Genomic DNA, 20,407 nt, shown 5'->3' on the forward strand with positions numbered 1-20,407 from the left:
TTCCCAAAACCACTGTCACGGGATATTTGACCATCATTTTTGACATCCAAAGCAATGACCTGACAATAAATCTACCCTCATCAAATAATGCAGTGAGTCAACAAGCTCTGACTCAGGGGTTTGTCCGGGAAAATACCGTGGTTCCATTACAGTAAGGCACAGTGATAGGGCAATTCCGTTCTTGATTGACTTATTTAAAAGGTCCAATGTTTCTGTATACAGGATATAGAATGGGACAGTCTGCCGAAGAATGAAGTCTGTTATTTTATTTTGCGTACTGTCGAAAGGTAATTGTCCATTTATATTGGTTAATCGAGTCAAAATGTTAGGTAATGTTCATTTATAAAGCCCAATTAAAATAGGTCCTCTCAAATAAAGCTAGTCGTGTTAGCCAATTAAACGCAAAAATGCATTTGCAATTTTACAGCACTGTCGGTCAACGTCGTGGCGAATGGAGACACGACGTCGGTCTTCGGCGAAGACTCATCGTTCAGCTGCACCTTCGCGGATTTGACAGGTGTTCTACAGGTAACTTGGCAGAGGTTGTTTTCAGACGACTCCGTGGAGAACTTGGCAACATTTAGTAAACGATTTGGAACGCAAATCATCAGCCCACACCAAGGCAGGGTACTTCTCACCAAGGCATCTCTCAACTCAACGTCTATAATCGTAAAGAACGTAACATGGAACGACGAGGCTTGCTACATATGTAGCTTTAATGTGTATCCAAGTGGATCTATACGGAAGCAGACCTGCCTCACTGTACAAGGTATTTCACTGAAAGGGGCACAATCGCTGTTCCGTTTTATTTGACTGCGGATATTTAAAGCCTTTGCTGTGCATTACCGTAGTAGTAGCTCTTTAATTGAAAGTGTAAATTGTGAGGGCCGATATTGTAAAACAGGTGTTTAAATTAGAGCTTGATGTGTGTTAATGAATTAACCAACTTCTCTATTAATCGTTAGGGATACTCTTTTTTTCTCAATGATTTTTAACGTTTAAATCATTTATTGTGAGAAAAGTGCATGGATAGGTAGGCTATATAGAAAGTTATATATGAAAAAATCAATATGTAAAATATACCTATCCATGCTATGTGTGTGTGTCTGTGTTTGTGTACGTAATGAAAAGTGATAGTGAAATATACTCCAACTATATATAGACCAAGGTTGGCCTAACATTTATAGATGCAGAGAATGCAATGAGAACTCATTAGTAATAGTTTCCCATCTGTTTTGCATGCTCATAGTGTAGGTCATTAAGCTAATAATATGACCTAAGCTGTTAATTATTCGGATGACACTTAAACACGTTCTTTCTTATATTATCTGAAGGTATATCTGAAGTGAAAACCGCAAAGTCACAGACTCCCCATCATCCTGAGACAGGCGCAGAAGTTGTAGTGTCATGCTCAGCCAAGGGAAAACCAGCTCCTGTAATCACCTGGACTACGTCAGCCTACACAGAGCCGAGCCAGAGAACAGTTTTGAATGGCGACCAAACAGCCACCACTACAAGCAACCTCACTCTTCGCCTGTCGCCACAGTCAGAGGGCTTTGTGGACTGTCTTGTAAACAATGGGACGAAAGGACAAAAGCATGAGAGGATCCTGCTGCCCATCATCCATGAAGGGCAGACAGAGAATGACAAGGGTATGTAATGTATATGATGCATATCCAGATACACATTGTGACAGTGGGTCAGTGAAATACAGCTATCTCAACAATGGACATTAGAACAGCAATACTGTGCTTTGAAGTTCATCACGTAATAATGATTCCTGTGACTACATAACAAAAACAATATATGTTTGTTATTTAGTTACAGTACATTTCATTTCATTTCATTGCAGGTAGTGTACAGTAAAATGATTGTAGTAAACTAATTTGTCCAGCATCATGACCAGCACGTACTATGCTGGTAATACAGTGTTCTTATCTGGGCAATTAGGTTTTATTTTCACTAACTAATTGCAGCAATTTGAGGCATAATGACCCAACAAGCAGATTGTTCTAGGTAGTTTCCAACCGAGTGGGGAAGCCAGAGGAAGTGCCTCTTACTTTACTGACTATCTAGCAGGTCAATCCCATGTCCCTCTTCACTGGAAATGCTGTCTCACCTCACTGGAACCTTGTGTTTCACTTTCCAGATGACGGCCGGTATCATGGTGTGATTGTATTGACAATCATCCTCTGAATTCCTTTTCTCTTGCTCATTTCTTATGTCACAAAGAGGATACTAAAAGGTCAATCTGTATCATGTTGTGTAAAAGCAAAAGGAATTGTGTAAAAATGTGTCCAGCTCATCTAATACAACTGGATGTGGAATGTACTAATCTAATAATAGTGTTTACGTACCTTTGTGTGGATATATTTCAAGTTGTAAATAAGTAAATAACTATGGGTTAATGCTTTGCTAATTAACAACTGATGCAGACATAAACAAACCTATGTATAATCCACTTCATAGTCATAGATGAACTAGTTTACGTATCTGAGTGATGGTTGGGATATATTGAAAGTGACCTGTTGAAGGCTTGGTGATGCCATTATCATTACCGTTTTGATGAATAGTGGAATCTGTCACAGATCATAGAATGATAAAGTGAGTCCACCTTAAGCTTATGTTAAAGCTGTAGCGTAATTTACTGTTAAAACAGATAAGATAGTTACAGTGTTTTTGTTATTAGATTATAATATCAACAGTAATGATTGTATGATCTGTCTTCCGTAATGTTGGTTATTGGATGAATAAATTTCTCATTGCTTGGACAGTGATGCAGCCTGGCAACAAAAGGTGTTTATCATCTGTCACCCTCAACCAGGTAACCAAGACAACGATTGAACAGCTCCCCCTTGTGGCAAATACATGTAATAGTTCTTTGTCTTATCGCCTCAGATCTGAGTTCTAAAATGTTTAGCATTTGATTATATCGAGACAAACTTACTATTTTATTGTTGATTATTGAAAATGTTGAATTATCATTTCTAATTCAATACTCAACATTATTTGCACTTTTTGCACTTTATTTACACTGTCATTGCATAAGTATAGTTTCCTATTACTTAACGTTTCTTCTAAAAATTTCAGTACAGTGTAGTTTACTTTTATGTAATAATCTTATATTTTAATGTGCAATATGCTCCTTATTTTTCCTTCTCATATTTAAAAATATTTAATGTTTTCATTGTAAATGTATATTTGTGCATTTAAATCCATAAAATGCAAATTCTTCAATGTAAGATGGACATATGAATGTATAAAATAGTTTTGTAATAAAGATATTTACTGTACTAAAACAAAATGTATCGTTTTACTTTCACTTTCGAAAAGGAAGAGGAGGAACTGCAAATTTCGCGCTTTAATCACATAAAAGCGAGCACAAAACGATTTCACTATGCCTGCAGCACATGCGTCTCTTTTTGTTCTGCTTCTCTTTCCTACAGGTAAGCTGATTTCTTTTAATAAATGTACTGTGTAATAGCTGCTAGTGAATATTTTTTTTATATATGTTTTAATATGCTATTACAGTTTTTCCCCATTGCTTTGGCTCATTTCACGAAACAGAAATGACATTCTCAAAATAACACGTGCAAACCTCCAAACCACTGGGCACTTGTTCACAAACGATTGGAATTTGTCATTCCTTTAATCAAATTGCAATTGTATTAGCACATCCTCGTAAATGACAAGTGCAATTGCCTACAGTTTGCACAAATTTCAAATGATTGAGCACATCTTTGAAATGGTTAAGTACAATTGCCTTCAGTTAGGCCAATTACCAATTGAATATATCTTGCTGGTCTAAACTGACTGTTGCTTCTCAGTCAAGTGGTTATTCGCTGCAAAACATATTGGCATAATTTCCTTGTGTACATCATCACCTGCACAATAGTTCACTCCACTGTCAAAATCTTTCAGGCACATAATACCATGAAAAACATCATGGTATATACTGTAATATGGATCTCTTGGATCAACTGGTCACAGTCATTGGCCGGGTTTCCCAGATTTGTTAAGAAGCTCTTAACGCCAAGAGCTTCTTAGGAGCGTTCTAAGAGCGTTCTAGAGCGTTCTTAGAACGCTCCTAAGAAGCTCTTAGCGTTAAGAGCTTAACGAATCTGGGAAACCCGGCCATTGTCAGGTGCAACTAGAAGTTTACTAAACAAGGGGACACATCCGATTACCAATCACACAATAAGTTTAGTTAGCTGACAGGAGCTATCCAGGAGTATAAATGCTTCCATCAAATATATAGAGCTTGTCCCAGGCCATCTCAGGGGCAACATCACCATGTGTGCTGCCATTTCAGAGAATGGTGTAGTCACCCACATTCCCAGTCTTGGCCCATACAATACCCAGAAGCACCTGGTGTTCTTGGACCACCTGCACTCCGATCTTATCCCTCTACATGAGAGGGGTTTGGTAGGGCCTCACTTGCTTACATTTGTCATTGTGTGGGACAATGTAAGCTTCCACCGTGGCCCACTCATCAGGGTTCACTGCCCATCCAAGAATGCTTATGGTGCTCTTATCACCTTACTCCCCATTCCTCAATCCTATCGAGGAGTTTTTTTCTGCATGTAGGTGGAGGGTCTATGAACATCAGGCTCAAAACCAGAGGTCCCTGCTCCAGGCAATGGATGCTGCTTGTGAAGATGTAACAGCAGATCAGTGTAGCGGATGGTTGCGGCATGCACAATGATTCTTCCCCTGTTGCATCGCAAGGGAGAACATCAGATGTAATGTCGATGAAATCTATGGCCAGACAGAAAGGAGCGTGAGGATGAGCAGGAGAGTGAGGACGACAACTAGTGAAACTCCAACTTTGCTTTACTTTCTTACTGTATGTGTTGGTAGTGTAGGTTATACATAATGTTAGTTTTGATGTGCTTATTGTATGACATTATATTGTGCTGTACACGTTTCATGTTACAGTAACCACAATGTATGGCAATTACAGTAACAATTTCCAAAGCAGTGTGAGTGCAATATGTGATGTGAAACCTTGTAGGCTACTCTTGAATTACTGTAATCTTTTTTCTGTTTGATACACATTTACATTTACATTTTATATTTATTCATTTAGCAAGAGAGAACTATTCTTCCAAGAGAGAACTTTACAAAAGTGCATAAGGTTAATGATCATAAACAATGAGGTAGCCCCAAAAACATTGTGGGTAGCCAAAACATGAAGCATACATTGTGAAAAGCAAATAAGTGCCAATGGGAAGAAACATAGTTCTTGAAGGTGGAGGTGGGGAGGTGATTCCACCATTGGGCGGCCAGACAGGAGAAGCGCTTGGGTTGGGAGCGGGCGTCTTGAGAGGTGGGACCACCAGACAGTTGTCAGAAGAAGACCGTAGGTGGCGGGTGGGGGTGTAAGGCTGGAGGAGAGACTTGATGTAGTCGGGTGCAGTCCTGTTCACCACTCGGAAGGTCAGTACCAGGGTCTTGAATCTGATACGGGCCGTGATGGGAAGCCAGTGGAGGGAGATGAGGAGCGGGGTAACATGGGAGCGTCTGAGTAGATTGAAGACACATAGTATTCTGGAAAGAAAACATCTACTACAGTAACTGTAGCACAGTGCACATGAGGGATATTTTTATGGTCCACTGTCATACTGAAAAAAAAAACAATAATTTTGACCTGCAGTGTTTACACAATGCCAAAGGGACGTTTCATTTTGGGGGCACTGACTATTTGTATGAGAAAAGGATTTAGTTTTGACTGATGAGTTGTCTGTTTTAGGAGAAAGATGACCCTTTGCAGGTGTGCCATGGTGTTTTGCTGAACCATCTAGGTTATTTTGGCAAATGTATTTAAAGCTTTGAGAATTTCCTCTTTTTTTCAAGAGATGAGCCAAAGCAATCGAGAAGGAAATTTTCATTTTGGGGGGACTGACTATTTATATGAGAAAATGATTTGGTTTTGAAGCATGAGTTAACTGTTTTGGGTGAGATATGACCTTTTGAAGGTGATCTATGTATTTGTGCTGAACCATATAGGCTATTTTGCCAAATGCACTTAGAGCTTTGAGAATGTCATTTCTGTTTCAAGAATTGAGCCAAAGCAATGGAGAAAAACTGTAAAACTAACCTGATTGATCTACAATTTAGTCTTCACTCTCCTAATGCAAAAACACTTGGATGTCTGTGAATGACTGAGGATGAGGGATGGCAGATGATAAATACTTAATGACTACTTATTTATAAGTACTTACTTAGGAACTAGTTATTGTTGACATTATAATGTAATAGTTTGAATGGTCAGTATAACTGTTTCAGCAACTTCATACAGGGTGCCTTGAGTCATTGGAAACTCGTCATGAAGTCATTGTTAACTTTGGAAAAGACGCAGTCCTTAATTGCAAGCTCATGCAACAGCTGGAGGTTCTTCAAGTCACGTGGAATAAAGAAGTTGAAAAGACTAAACAAGATGTGGGCACCTCTAATAAACGCCATGGTCCTGTGATCAACTCTCATTTTAAGGGGAAGGTAGAGTTTAGTGACCCTGGACTGCACAACAATTCTATTGTTATCAGGAATGTGACACGGAAGGATGAGTGTTGCTACAATTGTCTGTTTATCATCTACCCATACGAAGACATCTCTGAGAAGCACTGTATCAAAGTTCATGGTAAAATTGTATTTGTAAATATGTACATTTCCTGTCTACTTCATCATTAATATCAGTTTTACACATTTGAGTTATACAATCATTGACACCAATGTTCTTGTTGTTGGTCCATAGAGCTGTATGAACCCAGTCTCCTCACAACAAAAACAAACAACACCAATGGCACCTCATTCGTTTCCTGCTCTGCCACTGGACGGCCTGCTCCAACTGTGACGTGGGAAATCCCTGAACATCTCCCTCTGTTAAACTCCAGCACTATCCACGTTCCTCACCCCAATGGAACCATCACTGTCACCTCAACCGGCAGGGTGACAGTGGCCCAAGACACGTTGGTTAGGTGTGTGGCATCACAGTCCCCAGGGGGTGCCAGCAAAGAGGCGTCCATGTTGATTACAGCAACTGACCAAGCGTTTGTTCCATGTAAGATAAGCTGATGTCATGTTCTATCACTACACACATATACATAAAGTAAAGGAGTCTGTTAAACAATTTTCATGTTCATGTTCTTTTTTGTTGATCAGCTGAACAGGTGGATCAGGTCACAGAGAGAAGTCGTAAGTATTGTCATGTTTCATATTTGACCATTTAATTGACCCATTGACCAGCTGTAATGTACCTTTACATGTACTGTACCATTACCTTAATCTCTCATTTCTGTCTGTGTCCACAGGTCTAGTGATTATATCAATGTGTGCATGGTTTCTTTTAGTGGTTTTAGTCATACTGGTTTTAGTGATTTTGAGGAAAAATAGGTAAGAAAAGGGATCGTTTCCTTACCCTGAAATTATGTTTAACTAAGCCAGTCAAGTTTAAAGCTTAGCAAGACAATACAAAGTCTAATGTAAATGACTGAATACATCTCTCAGACAATGCTTTTACATAGTGATACAGTGATGTAACCTGGGGTCAGAGGGTGACATCATCTGGTTTGTTTCACACAGAAAGTCCATCTCCAATATCTCTGACAGTTATGAAAACATACGCACTCCTATAAAGTCGTCGCAAAGAACCCAGTAAGTCATAATGAATGGAAGAATTTTGTGGTCCTGATCCTCATTGATTCTGTCAGCTTTGTTATGCTTTATTATGACACACATTTGTCAACAACTTAATATATGTTAGACTGGTAACTGCCAAAGAGAATAAGATGCCATCTTGTTATTTTATCTGCTTTACTCTTTAATTAAGATAGAAAGTGAATGGTGTTTTGGGCTACACTATTCAAGCTGATTATATCTGGTTTGTTTTACACAGAAAGTCCTCCGATATCTCCAACATTGATGAAAACATACGCACTCCTCAAAAGGCAACGCCAAGAACCCAGTAAGTCATGATGAATGAAAGCATTTAGTGGTCCTGACAAGGAAATGATCGATGATTTAAGGATATCATTTTGTGAATTCATTAACCAACAAATGTCAGTGCCTTTTTAAATAACAACACTAGAAATCGCTTGTGAATTGTAAAACAAGTGCTTTGGCTCTTTTCCTAATATGGTTAATACTTATTCCCCCAGAACCATTACCACTCCACATGGAAAGTAAGTATGCCAGCATATAACTTCTGATACTATAAAGATATACAGTTTACTGTGTTATATCTTGTAAAGAGTGACACTACACAGTGCTTTGTTGCATTTCATCTGTACTTTACATGCTGTAACATTAACACTTTACGGCATGTTGTAACTTCAGATACATAAAATACTGTCTATGTATTATATATACATTTGAAGGTTTTCATTCTTGTAATTCAGCTTGTAATTTTCAGCAACTCCTTGACTAAGCGAATGCTGCCAAATAAGTAAGCCATCCTCATTGATTCTGTCAACTCTGATATGCTTTATTACAACACACATTTGTGTAACTACTTAATAAATGTTCTTTTTTCAGAACACAATCCCCTAGTGCGATTGGTAACTACAAAAGAGCATAAGCTGCCATCTCGTTATTTCATCTGCTTTATTTAATTGAAATAGAAAGTGAATGGGTTTTGGGCTACAGTATTCAAGCTGATTACATTCTTGCACTGATTAAGCTGTACCACTGTTTGATTAGTCCCGTTAACACCCAAAAATTAAAAATGAATATGCTCTATTTCCCTCTTCTACAGACTTTTCAGTGAATGAGAGTTCAAGGTAAGCGTGTTTAGGGACATTGCAGCCATAGGTCATTTATGAAATATTCCAAGACTAATACCCCCATGGACTTTGTAATTGTGTATAATACAAAATTACACACCATCACAACTATAAAACATATTGATAATGAATATAATGGAGACATGATATTTGCCTTCAATTCATGTTGATCCTTATCATAGTAAGTCATAATGCATAGAACAATGCCGTTGTGATGACAAGAAATTAATCGATAGATAATACAACTTTTAATGAATTGATCATTCTTGTCTATTACAGTCTCAATGAATCAACATAATGGTAATGACAATGGTGAATGGTAAGAGTATTTAAAGATGCAGTCAGAAGTCAAGTAATTTTCTTTTTTTTTCTTTAAATATGTTCAGGTCTTATTGTTGACGCATGCTGTTCATGAGTAATTCTTTTTTCATTTCAGGAACTTTTTAAACAAGACTTACTCCTGCTGATGTGATAAATTTACTGAGCTGACATTTGCCAGTGAGATGGTGCTGACACAACCCAGTAGCCTACATTTGATCAAATTGTTCAGTTGCTGTGATCTAAATCAGAAATTACTTCTCAAATTGTTTTATTGTTTATTTTTTTATATTTGGTGGTTAGGTAGGCTATGCTACCTGAGGTGAACCATGTGAAAGCAGACATTGTTCCTGATTGAATACATACAATTTAGATATATGACTGTTTACAAGTAGTTAACTATATGTCATTTAAATGTCAACTTTATTTCACTTTTTCTTTCACTGTCAATTTTATTAAAGCCTGCTGAACGCTTTTTAAAAATAATACGACTTTATACAAATAATAAATTATTATGTCTCATTACTTCAACAACCTTTGCAAATCACCACCAGAGGTCACCATTGTGTAACTTAATAACCAGATCGGCATACTTTATCCAACTCTTTTCTTGGAGACCTCTGGGCCCGTCCTGTAAATGAGGTGCGCTTCCTCTGACGCTGCCAATAGGCGGTGTGCCCTTAACCCACCAGACTGTTTAGTTACACCAGAATGCTAAGACTTGGAAATGGATTTTACTGTGACTTACCATTTGCGCTGTTCACCGTGATCGTAAGCCAATCAAAATCCGCCTGCATGCTCTACCTAACGGGTAAGTTACTGGTAAATGAAGACAACTTTTGGTCTTACATTTTTATTTTATAATAGGCTATGTTATTAAAAGTATTGCCTACTCATTTTGATAAGACGTTTTTCAGAAATAGATGTACATTTAGTTTTCATGCTGTGTAGTTTGTTTGTTGCAGGTACGGCAGACAGCAATGTCGTCCGCAACTAACGAAACATCATTGACACCCATCTACCTCTTCTGCGGTATAATTGTAAAACAGATGGGACCTTTTGTTATCAGATCTTCACATTTTCTTGAGGAAAACTGAGCTCAGCATCTGTTGAATATATAACTGCACGCACACCTGCACATAGATTTGACCATGAGTTAACTTACCAGTAGGTAAGTGACAAGTGAAGTAGTGAAGCCTTTGAAGGGTCATGGCTTTTCTGAAGTGACAGTTTTTTGTTGTCATGCACCTTGATATAGTTTGTCAAGTGTAACCTTAATAATTAATACCCCAAACAGTCAGAAACAGTAGCCTAATCAGACTAGTTCTTGGTTCAGGAGATGATCTGACTGCGCCTTGAAGTAGACGGACATGGAAGAGGCTCTATCGTCTTTACATTTAACTATGTATCAAGACAGCTATGCTTTACCTATACGTCCTGTTCATGATCAGTCATGTAAATGTGTCGTTTTTTAGTTGTTTTACTTTGTGGAAAAACAGCAGAACTGTTTGAAATCTATCCCAACAGGGGCAGGATGCACACTTGAACCCAGATGGTTCATGTTGTTGAAGACCCCATAAAATACCCTTCAAGCTCTGCTGTTAAATTCTGGTCTGGCATGAGGCTACTTTTCAGTCTTAACATATGATCTAAGATCAGTTTTACTCAAACTCCGTACTTAAAGAACTTGGATTTAGATTCCGAAATCTGATCTCAGGGCAGCTTTTCGGCAGGTACTTACTTTCTCTGGCACTGTTGAAGCCTCTCACTGTCACTATACAACAAGTGGATTTCCCGGCAAGGCGGACACAGGGGCACAACCACAAGCTTATTTTTCATATAGGGACCCAACCGCTGAGCTTGGCTAACATTAGCCCTCTCCACTGCAGTACAGAATCATTGTTCTTACAGTAGCCCTGTCACTGTGCATTCATCTCCATCTGTGAGGCCTAACTTAACATGGTATGATAAATGACAGCTTCTACTGGAACATGGTTACAACCTGGTTACTGGATGTCTTTGCTACTGTTTACAACGTAGACATTCAGCTCCTCAGAAATGTGCCTTTTGAAATTGTGGGGGTCGGTGCAGTCTAGACATCAAAGACGTCAAACAGTGTTTCCAGGTGATTATGGTCTGTAGGTAGGGTGCTAGACGGGGGGCAGATATGAAACATCACAGGACTTAGCAACCATTAGATCAATCTTATACATTGTTTTTGTTGTTGGGGAGTTAAGTTACCATGGTGATAGCCGTTGGTGTCGACCCCAGGTTATTGTGACTTAGAGACCACCGCTGGTGCAGTGTGCTGTGCTCTGCTTTCACTGTGCCCTTCTCTAACTCTTCACAGCCACGTGGTTTAGTTGAACTTGCTATTAATGCTTTACATAACACGTTCTGTCATATTTCACCATCATCCTTTTATGTTTTTTTTTCTTCAAATTCATAGACATAACATATGTTTAATACATGTTAAAAACATTTTTGTAGCGACCCACCTCAGAACACAAGCTCCCACAGCAGGAAGCTGTTATAACGTTCATCTTCAAGGGCTGATATCAGTAAAAAGACAATAACAAGACTGAGAAAATAGCATGATGCCAACGTGTCATTATCTGATCCCTGGGCGTAGCCACGGCTACAGAGAAGGTGTGCCGGAAGGAGGATGCCATCGCAGCACTGACCCTGAAGAAGACCGCAAAGACAAGCCATACACATCAGACAACCACCAAGGTGAGTCTGTCAGTTAGAATCTAACCGCATTGGCATCCTTCAGATCAGTTTAGGGAATTATGGAGATACACTGCAAATGATAAATACACAAAGCAGTTTGGAGCAAATAATAATCTGACTGTATGTTTCTCAAGCAAGTACATGTCCATCTTAATTTATGTTTTCTCTGAAGTGATCTGGACGTCCATTCCTGAATAAGCGTTAATGAATGTCCTGCAGCCAAACATGTGTTCATCTGCCCTGCCTGGAGGCCTGCAGCTCTGGATCCTGGTGATGGTGACGTCTTTGACTCGAGGTGTGTTTCAGAAGAGTCATTTCCTTTGGATTAGCCTCTTTGTTTTCATCTAAAACAATACAGAGAATACCTCTACCTGATTGGTGAGATATCCTGTGAAGTCCCTTCTCACTGTTTGACATGTTTATCACGTGTCAGGTGAGGTGATCGCCCCCTCCAATCTGAATGCCATCGCGGGTCTTCCCTTCTCACTGGGCTGTAACGTCACCATGGAAACTGGCCACACGGTGAAGCAGGTGCGCTGGCTGAACCAACACAAGCAGGTGCTCCTGGCGTACAAACCGGGGCAGCCTGTCACCATCTCCTCCCAGCGCGACGATGTGACACTTACAGCCTCCCGCAACGACGTCAGCATCATCACCATCAAGAGGGCGGGGCCTAAGGACGAGGGATGCTACCAGTGCATCTTTGATATTTACCCCAGTGGAGGTCAGGAGGGAAAGACCTGCCTTAACATCATTGGTGAGTTCCAGAACCCTCATACTTTGCAAGCCTGAAAGCATTCGAATCTTAGAGACTCAGGTCTTTTTCAGCTTCGCTTTCTCCTCAGATTTTGCAATGTTTACTAGAATGTGACCCCAACCCCGCCACCTCAAGTCCATAGTGCATTAATGGTCTGAAAACAGGAAGTAGGCTGAGGTCAGTACTGGCCAAGGCAAAGAGTTCAGGCCGGCCCCCAAATAGACCTTTTCCTGTCTCTACTGAACCATCACAAGAGACCTGCTTTAAGTTAACCCTCGGTGGTCTAGAAGTCTTCCCCTTACCAGCCTTTTTCACATTCCTCTAAGATGTTCACAGAGGATTAAACCTCTTTATCAATGTTAATGTCTGTTTCTCCCCAGGCGAAGTGGGCTCGGAAGGCAACAAGACAGCAGTGAGCGGCAAGCAGGCCACCCTGTCCTGCTGGTACGGCCTGCAGGAGAGGGTGCACCAGGTGCTGTGGAGGAAGACCGCGGAGCAGGGGGACACCACCAGCGTGGCCTCGTACGCCAAGCGAGGCCAACCCACCGTCGAGAGGCCCTTCCTGGGCCGCGTCACCCTCAGCCCCACCCTGGGGGATACCCAGCTGACCATCCGGCCGGTCAAGACCGAGGATGAGGGATGCTACAGCTGCGAGTTCCACACCTACCCAGAAGGCACCAGGAGGTCCACGGCTTGTCTCTCTGTATACGGTGGGTATGTGGACCGGCAGAGATCGTCCATGCCTCTGTAATTGAACCGAGACGATAACCTGCTTCAGACACCGTGACTTCAACCCAACTATAATTTGTCCTTTTTGGGAATCTGACATGTGATTGATTGGATGTGAGAATCCTCATGACAGATAAGGAATTCTGTAGATGTAGTTGATGACCACAATGGCTTTGGTTCGAAAGAGCAGTGGGACCCAGATCCAGGCTGAGAGCTCTTCTCTGGAGGCAGGAGATGAGGGAGTGTTGCCAGTCGTTCTGAGTGTTATCAGTCGTTCTCGACACACTCTGCAGGTCATTGGAAGGCCATGCCTAATCATGCATCATCATCTTAGAGATTCTGGAAGGTCATGTGAAGTTTAAGAATAAGAGGTATTGGTTGGAAGGAAAGAGGCACTTTTATGTTATTGTGTGTGTGTGTGTGTGTGTGTGCGCTTGTTGTGTATTCATACAGGAAGATAGTACAGGAAGGGGAAGAGCTTTGAGTAAATAAACGATTGTACTTAGACAGTGGCAAGTGTGGTCCAGAAATGCTACTGTGCTGACTGTACACACTTCTTTTCAATGTCTTAGCCCTTGTTCCCCAGTCTCTCAGAAACCGAGAGTGTGATGCTCTGTTCAGGTCATGTTGCACCCAAAAAGTTGAACATTCAGTGCATTTCCCATTCGCGTGTAGCTGTTTCTGAGTTTCGCGCTTTATGCTTTAAAATATCTGTGGGGCTGCTGTACAAGTGGTCATCGACTTCACTCCTAGTGTGTGGGTGTTTGCAACGTTTTTGAGACTTATTTTTAGCCCATTTCGTCCAGAGACAGTTAGAGGTAGACAGGAAATGTCAAGGACAGAGAGGTGGAAGACATGTAGAAATGGTCCGAGCCAGAAACGACCCCTGGCTGCTGTTAGGGCCTCAGCCAATATGGCACTCTACCCGGTGAGCCACTCGCTAGTGATAAAGTTGACAGAGGGGAGAGGTGATGGTCAAGGGGAAAGAGGTGACTCAGTTGGGGCGAGGACTCAGGGGAAGAGTGGATCACTGTTTCCCTAGACACAGGGCCTCTGTGTGTGTGTCCTGTCTTGTCCCTCGGCTTCCATCCTAGCCAAACAGCCCAGATCTTGTCCAGTCAACACCCAGGCACTAACAGCCTCCCAGCCTCCCAGCGCACCACATAGAACTCAGTCCTCTTTCACTCTCTCTCTTCCATATGTGAGGGTCTTGGATGGGGATGTGGTACTGTGTTCAATGAAGACAGAGAGAGAAAGAGAGAGAGAAAAAGAGTCAGAGAGAGATAGAGACTGTGTGCATTGTTGCCGTTTTCTGTCATGCCAGGGTGGATACAAACACGCTGTCTGTTGTCTGGGATCAGAAAGTTCAGACTGTACAAAATGACAAGCAGTTTCAGGCCAAATAATCAAATATAACACAACACTACACAAACACACAAAACTATACACGAGAAGAAGAAACAAGTAGAAGCCCTACTGTGATTTTAAATTTGGATTAATTGAATGATGTGTTCTTTTTACCTCCCGGGCATGATCTAAACCCTGGTATATTTTCCTGCATGTCGGATGCTGACCTCAGTGCTCCCTAAACCGGAGGTGACCTACGTGACGTCGTCCCCCGGGGTCATCGAGGCCAATTGCACGGCCCGGTCCCGCCCGCTTGCGGAGCTGGTGTGGAACGTAGAGGGGGACAACCGAACGCTGGGGCCACCTGTCTCCTCCTCCTACGAACAGGGAGACGGCACCACGTGGGTCACCAGCACCCTCCTCCTCCAATCGGGCCTGCTCAACGACCTGTCCGTCAAATGCTTGGTGCATCACAGAGGCCTGGAAACGCCCATGTCTGTGTCCCTGAACACAAACGGTGAGGGCAGTTAGACGATCGCACCCCCGTATGGTGTTGTCTTCACATCCTCCATGTCTCACAAGGGTTCCTTCTAAGTGGTTCCGTGTGCATAAGGGAGGAATGTCCCTGTACTTACTGTAAGTCGCTCTGGAGGAATGTCCCTGTACTTACTGTAAGTCGCTCTGGATAAGAGCGTCTGCTAAATGACTAAATGCATAACACTGGGTTATGTGTTCTGCATTGCAATCCGGTGGGTGTTGAGGTTCAAAGCAGTCATTTGAATCTCGGTTTCTCTTCCCAGTGGATTCCCTGCTATTTTAGTGACGTGCAATTATAGCCAGTTTGACGGATGACGAAGCATTCTTTACCGTTTCGGCTAAATTGGCCTCTAAAATAAGAAACTGGCAAGCTCAAACCTTGCAGCACCTGATCGCCAGATGGTTCATGTTTCTCCCTCTTTCATTCATGTACTGCCATGTGCGATTAGGATAAATGTGTAACAGTAGAGGTGTGTGTGTGTGTGTTGCAGTGGGACCAGCTCTGGCAGTCCTCATCTCTGTGTCCTGCGTAGCAGCTCTGCTCCTGCTGTGCCTGTGCGTGTGTCTCTGCAAGTGTTTTCTCTGCCGCGACGGTGAGTAACCAATCGATAGGGAGCCGCGGCACTGAGACTGATGCAGACTATGAACCCCCCTGTCTGACAGAGTCATGGGATACAGTATCTCCTCGTGGCTCTTACGCAGAGGTCATGCTGTGACCTGGTTAGCCTGCCAATTCAGAAGTGTCTGTCACAGCAGTGACTGTTTCCAAACGTTGAAAGAGATTAAACACACATGGAATCCTCTGTCTCAAAGGGCTAAGGGTAGTGTTTTCTCACTGCTTATCATGTGAGAGGACAAGTAGGGTCAATTACTCTGAACTATAAGAAGGAACGGGGGGACATTAAGGGTCAAATCATACTAGTTATGTTATGAAACGTTATTAAATTCTCAAAGTTTCTTGGCCAAACTAGCTAAAAATATGTTTGTTTTTTTCCTATACACAACATTACGGGTAGATCCTTCTGGGGCTTGACATGTTTCAGCAGGACAGAGGATGTGACTGAAATGGAAAACTTGTGGGAAAGGATGGCGATGCTGGTCTTTTAGTCACGGAGGTGGGAGTTTCACAGGAAAGTGACAGAAGTCACTCCAGACCTGTGTCACATTCACTGCCAGAATTCCCGTTAACACCTTTTCCCATGACCCTCTCTGGGCATCCTGCATTGAACGTGCCTGCGTAGGGGGAAGCAGCCTGGTGCCAGCTCACTGTGGCATGTGGATCTATGCCTCTCCACACTATGCCAGCCCAATCCCCAAGTTAAACAAGCCGCGCCACTTACAGGATGTGTTGTCAGAATAGAACAATAATGACTTTAAAAGGACAGGAAACTGAAATGGTCTCAGACTTCTCTGGATGGTTGTCATAATAATATCCATTTTATCTTTACTTCTAGGTAGTTGTAAACCACAGAAATATCTACCTCTTGATACCTTCAACATTAGAACGTTTTTCCAGTGGGTGCTCAAAGTGAAGATGAGATTGGCAGGGTGTGGCCCCATAGACTCAGACACACTACTGATAGGAATTCAGGTGGTAATTTTGCATGATAAGCTGTAGTGGTAGGCAAGAGGACTATATATACCACATAGATGAGGGGTTGTGTTAGAACAGAGCATGGTCATTACATCATCCAGGTAGTCTATGAACTGTAAGTGTTGTCTGAGGGTGTTAACTTGGTTGAATCATCTCAAATTTGCCAGATACAGTATATCTTGTCATATTGGGTGCTCTATGATTTCTTTCATACTTGTTCCAAAAGCTCTACTCAGAACTGTTTTATTGAAGTGTTAGACTATGCTTTGTTGGTTTGCAGGCAATCAAGAAAAAGGCTTTCTGAGATTTCCTCACAGCAGCTGTTTCACTCTGAGTGACTTTGAGACCTGCAATGTTTGAATTCATAAGTATTCTACTGTGATAACATTTGATGGATGCAGTCACTGTCTTGATGTCACTTTGGCAAAAATAATTGAACTGGAAAACGTTCAACAACGGCCTCTCTATCGTTTCTGGATTCCACTCTCCGAAAATCACTGAACAAGTGATTTGTGTTGGTTGCCCAGTGCTAGTGGAAAGGAACTCTCTCTAATCGTGTTCCCCGAGCCAGATTCACAGGAGTAGCGGAGGGAAGGAGGAGGGGGTGCACACCCAGGCCTGACACCCTGCCCAGTGGACAACAACGGGTCTGTCAAACTGCAGCCTGGGCCTCATTCATCACTGCCCTGGCTGACATTGTAGAGACTCCCTCTTACTAATCACATTTTGAGGTCGAAAGACGGTTTTGGTAGGCTTGGCTGTGGTGTTTATGCAACTTGGACTGAGGATGATTTGTGGACAGAGAGCCAGCTGTGGGTCCGAGATGAAGAATGACTAGACTATCTTTGTTTGTGTGAAACTTTGTTAACTTGTTCCAAATACTTGGAATGAGCAGAATAACTTTCCTTTATGTTTGTACGTTGCAAATGTTTTCATTGAGTGACATCCAGCTGATGTGTGTTCTTCTGGGGTGTGTTGGTGCAGTAGAGTTGGGGGTTGAGAGCCTCTGTCTTCAGTGTGGATGATCAGAGTGCACCATGGAACCACGGTGGGTGTCTGTGGTTCTGCTTATTCAACTGGTGACTGTAATCTCTGTCTGCTTCGATCAGAGTCAAGAAATAGACCAACTTTACGGGAAAAACCTCAGTCCTCTGTGATTTGTGGGTGTGTGGGGCTGGGTCATGTGTGACCCATGTAATCATAGTAGAGTATTTTGGGGGGAGATTGTTGTCAACTTTCAGAAATGTTAAGCAATCCATGCGACTTATTTTTAATTTGTCGTAATGATTGATGCTTTGGAAAAAACACCAAGGAGGAAGTGCCAGATAAGACATTTATTTTTGATGAAAGATTTTCCAGGGGCACCTTTAATCTGCAACACCACAGGAAGTATAGGGAGTAACCACATCCTGTCCGGCACACAAACATGTTCGGGCCCTTTGTCGCTTGGAGGGTATACGGCTGGGTGACCTTGATTGTTCAAGGAAGGGAAAGAGGTAGGGAAGAGAGAAAAGAGGTAGGGAAGAGAGATGAGAGGTAGGGAAGAGAGATGAGAGGTAGGGAAGAGAGATGAGAGGTAGGGAAGAGAGATGAGAGGTAGGGAAGAGCGATGAGAGGTAGCTAAAGTAAAAACTGGAATCTTAAAGCCCATATCTTCCCCATTCACCATGTCATGTCCACAATGGAAACAATGTAGCTAAAGGAACTTCGGTCTTTTAAGAGACCCCTGGTGGTGGTCAGGGGAAGTGCTCTGTGTTACAGCACACGCTCAAGGGTAGTGATGATACAGAGCATCTGTGCCCGTTTAAATGTTATTCTTTCAAACGTATCCCTACATTCCCCATACTCCAAACTATTTTTTCTGGTGTGTGTGTATGTGTGTGTGCGTGAGTGAGTGATTGAGTGAGTGTGGGTATACTTGTTTGAACAGTTGTAGCCACCACCTTTTTCCCGAAAAGTTATGATATTGTTGGCTGAAACATTACTTTACCAAAGAACTGAATCATGGACAGGAAGAATAATAAGACCAGCTCCACTCACATCCGCCCTGAGGTAAACCAATGTGGCTACAGGGCCTATTGTCAACCAACAGAAATGGTTTTGATTTGTTGATATGTGATTCCTACGTGCTAGAATACCCCCTTGCAGTCACGTCAGGAAAAGGGTGCCACTGACTAGACTTGCAGTGGGTGTGGCACGGGGAAAGGAGATTAGGTGGTTGGGTAAGGCCGGGGTTTAGCTGGGAAACTGGGATTGATGGGCCTTTCAAGGATGGGTGGCAACTTCATCCAGTCGTAGGCATCATTCTTTTCTTCAGCAACAGTTTCTTAACTCTGATATTTGTTCCCCTCTCTTTCTCTTGCTTTCCCTCCATTTCTATCCTCCTTTTCCTTTTTTTTTCTTTGTTTCTTGTTCCCTTTCTCTCTTTTTCCATCTCTCTCTCTTTGCTCTCAACTCCCTCCCTTCAGATTGAGCCTTGACCTGGAGCTATGGGGTCTGTCCCTGATGAGCGTCCAGCGCCCCAGTCCCAGCCTGACCTAGCTGCTCACCACCATGAGCTCCAACTCTGTTTAAAGGAAACATGCAGCAGAAAGACAGACAGCGTTCCAGTTTGTTCCCCACCAACACCACCGTCCCCAAACCCCCTTTAGAAAGCACAATTTAGCAATGTGGATATACAAAGCTAAATCCTTTTCTCCGAAAGGTAGTTTGAGGTTCTTAATCCCATAAAAGCTTGTTTGAAGCATCATTTCACAACATTGTCTATAAAGCACATTCTTTGTAATTATATAAGGCTGCTTAGTGATAAAGAGTTATGTTTATTTTATTGAATGCAGATGTAATGGTGTGCATTGGATAAATTGATGGGTGAACGTGCGTTTGTGTATGTTGTAACAGTTGAGAGATTCAAGTATATATTGAATGTTGCAGACATCAGTGTTTGCCTTCATTTCTGCTTTCATGTTACTTGTTTAAACCTAAAGATATCGTATAAAATGGTTTCCAATGAACTCTAATCCCATCAGTGTTATACTTGTAGTAAAAAAAGGATGGGAGAGGATATTGTGCCACTAACGTACCTGACTGACTGTGTAAAGTAAACTACACATTACTTTTTACTATTTATTTAAATAGTATAACAGTGACACAGTGTGAAATAAAATACACATTATGTTATTCTTTTGACTACACTGATGTTTTCTATTTGCTGTTTGAGGTAACCAAACTTGTGACAAGGTGTGATAAACGTTGCTGATTTATGAGAACGTGTTTTTTGGTTCTGTACTGTCTTTGGTTTGGCTTCATTATAATCTACATTTTTCTTTCACTCCAATCCTGCAGACAGCTAACTTTTGGCACAACTTCCTCATTAACTAGGTCCCAGCTAACTTCTTTTTGAAAACTCTGAATAGTTGCAATTTAAAGCCACAACATTAATGAGCGTGTGTGTGTGTGTGTGTGTGTGTGTGTGTGCTTGTCTACATAACATTTTACTGCACTGCGCCGTGGAAATGAATGTGATTTTATGTCTGCTTCTTTGAACACCCCAAAGGTCTTGTAAGAGTGGGAGGTAGACCTACCTGATCTCTCCTCTGAAACTCCTCTCAGCCA

The 20,407-nt window shown here is 41.9% G+C and overlaps 3 protein-coding genes across 3 annotated transcripts; all 3 read left to right on the top strand.

Moving 5' to 3' along the window:
• Positions 1-322: 322 nt before the first annotated feature.
• Positions 323-3,261, top strand: LOC134007869 (OX-2 membrane glycoprotein-like). The gene is made up of 4 exons (XM_062447584.1): positions 323-329; positions 428-769; positions 1,335-1,652; positions 2,150-3,261. The coding sequence occupies exons 1-4, from the start codon at positions 323-325 to the stop codon at positions 2,194-2,196; spliced, it is 714 nt and encodes a 237-aa protein (XP_062303568.1). The 3' UTR covers positions 2,197-3,261.
• Positions 3,262-3,380: 119 nt separating this feature from the next.
• On the top strand, positions 3,381-7,284 carry LOC134007584 (OX-2 membrane glycoprotein-like). Its single transcript, XM_062447156.1, has 4 exons — positions 3,381-3,446; positions 6,302-6,640; positions 6,755-7,060; positions 7,162-7,284. Exons 1-4 carry the CDS (start codon positions 3,398-3,400, stop codon positions 7,227-7,229), a joined length of 762 nt encoding a protein of 253 aa, XP_062303140.1. The 5' UTR covers positions 3,381-3,397; the 3' UTR covers positions 7,230-7,284.
• Positions 7,285-9,748: 2,464 nt separating this feature from the next.
• LOC134007581 (OX-2 membrane glycoprotein-like) lies at positions 9,749-20,065 on the top strand. Its single transcript, XM_062447153.1, has 8 exons — positions 9,749-9,909; positions 11,731-11,831; positions 12,004-12,126; positions 12,265-12,588; positions 12,969-13,298; positions 14,897-15,181; positions 15,693-15,794; positions 19,264-20,065. Exons 3-8 carry the CDS (start codon positions 12,036-12,038, stop codon positions 19,266-19,268), a joined length of 1,137 nt encoding a protein of 378 aa, XP_062303137.1. The 5' UTR covers positions 9,749-9,909; positions 11,731-11,831; positions 12,004-12,035; the 3' UTR covers positions 19,269-20,065.
• Positions 20,066-20,407: the final 342 nt, after the last annotated feature.

Source organism: Osmerus eperlanus, chromosome 21, assembly GCF_963692335.1.
Source record: "Osmerus eperlanus chromosome 21, fOsmEpe2.1, whole genome shotgun sequence".
NCBI lineage: Eukaryota > Metazoa > Chordata > Actinopteri > Osmeriformes > Osmeridae > Osmerus > Osmerus eperlanus.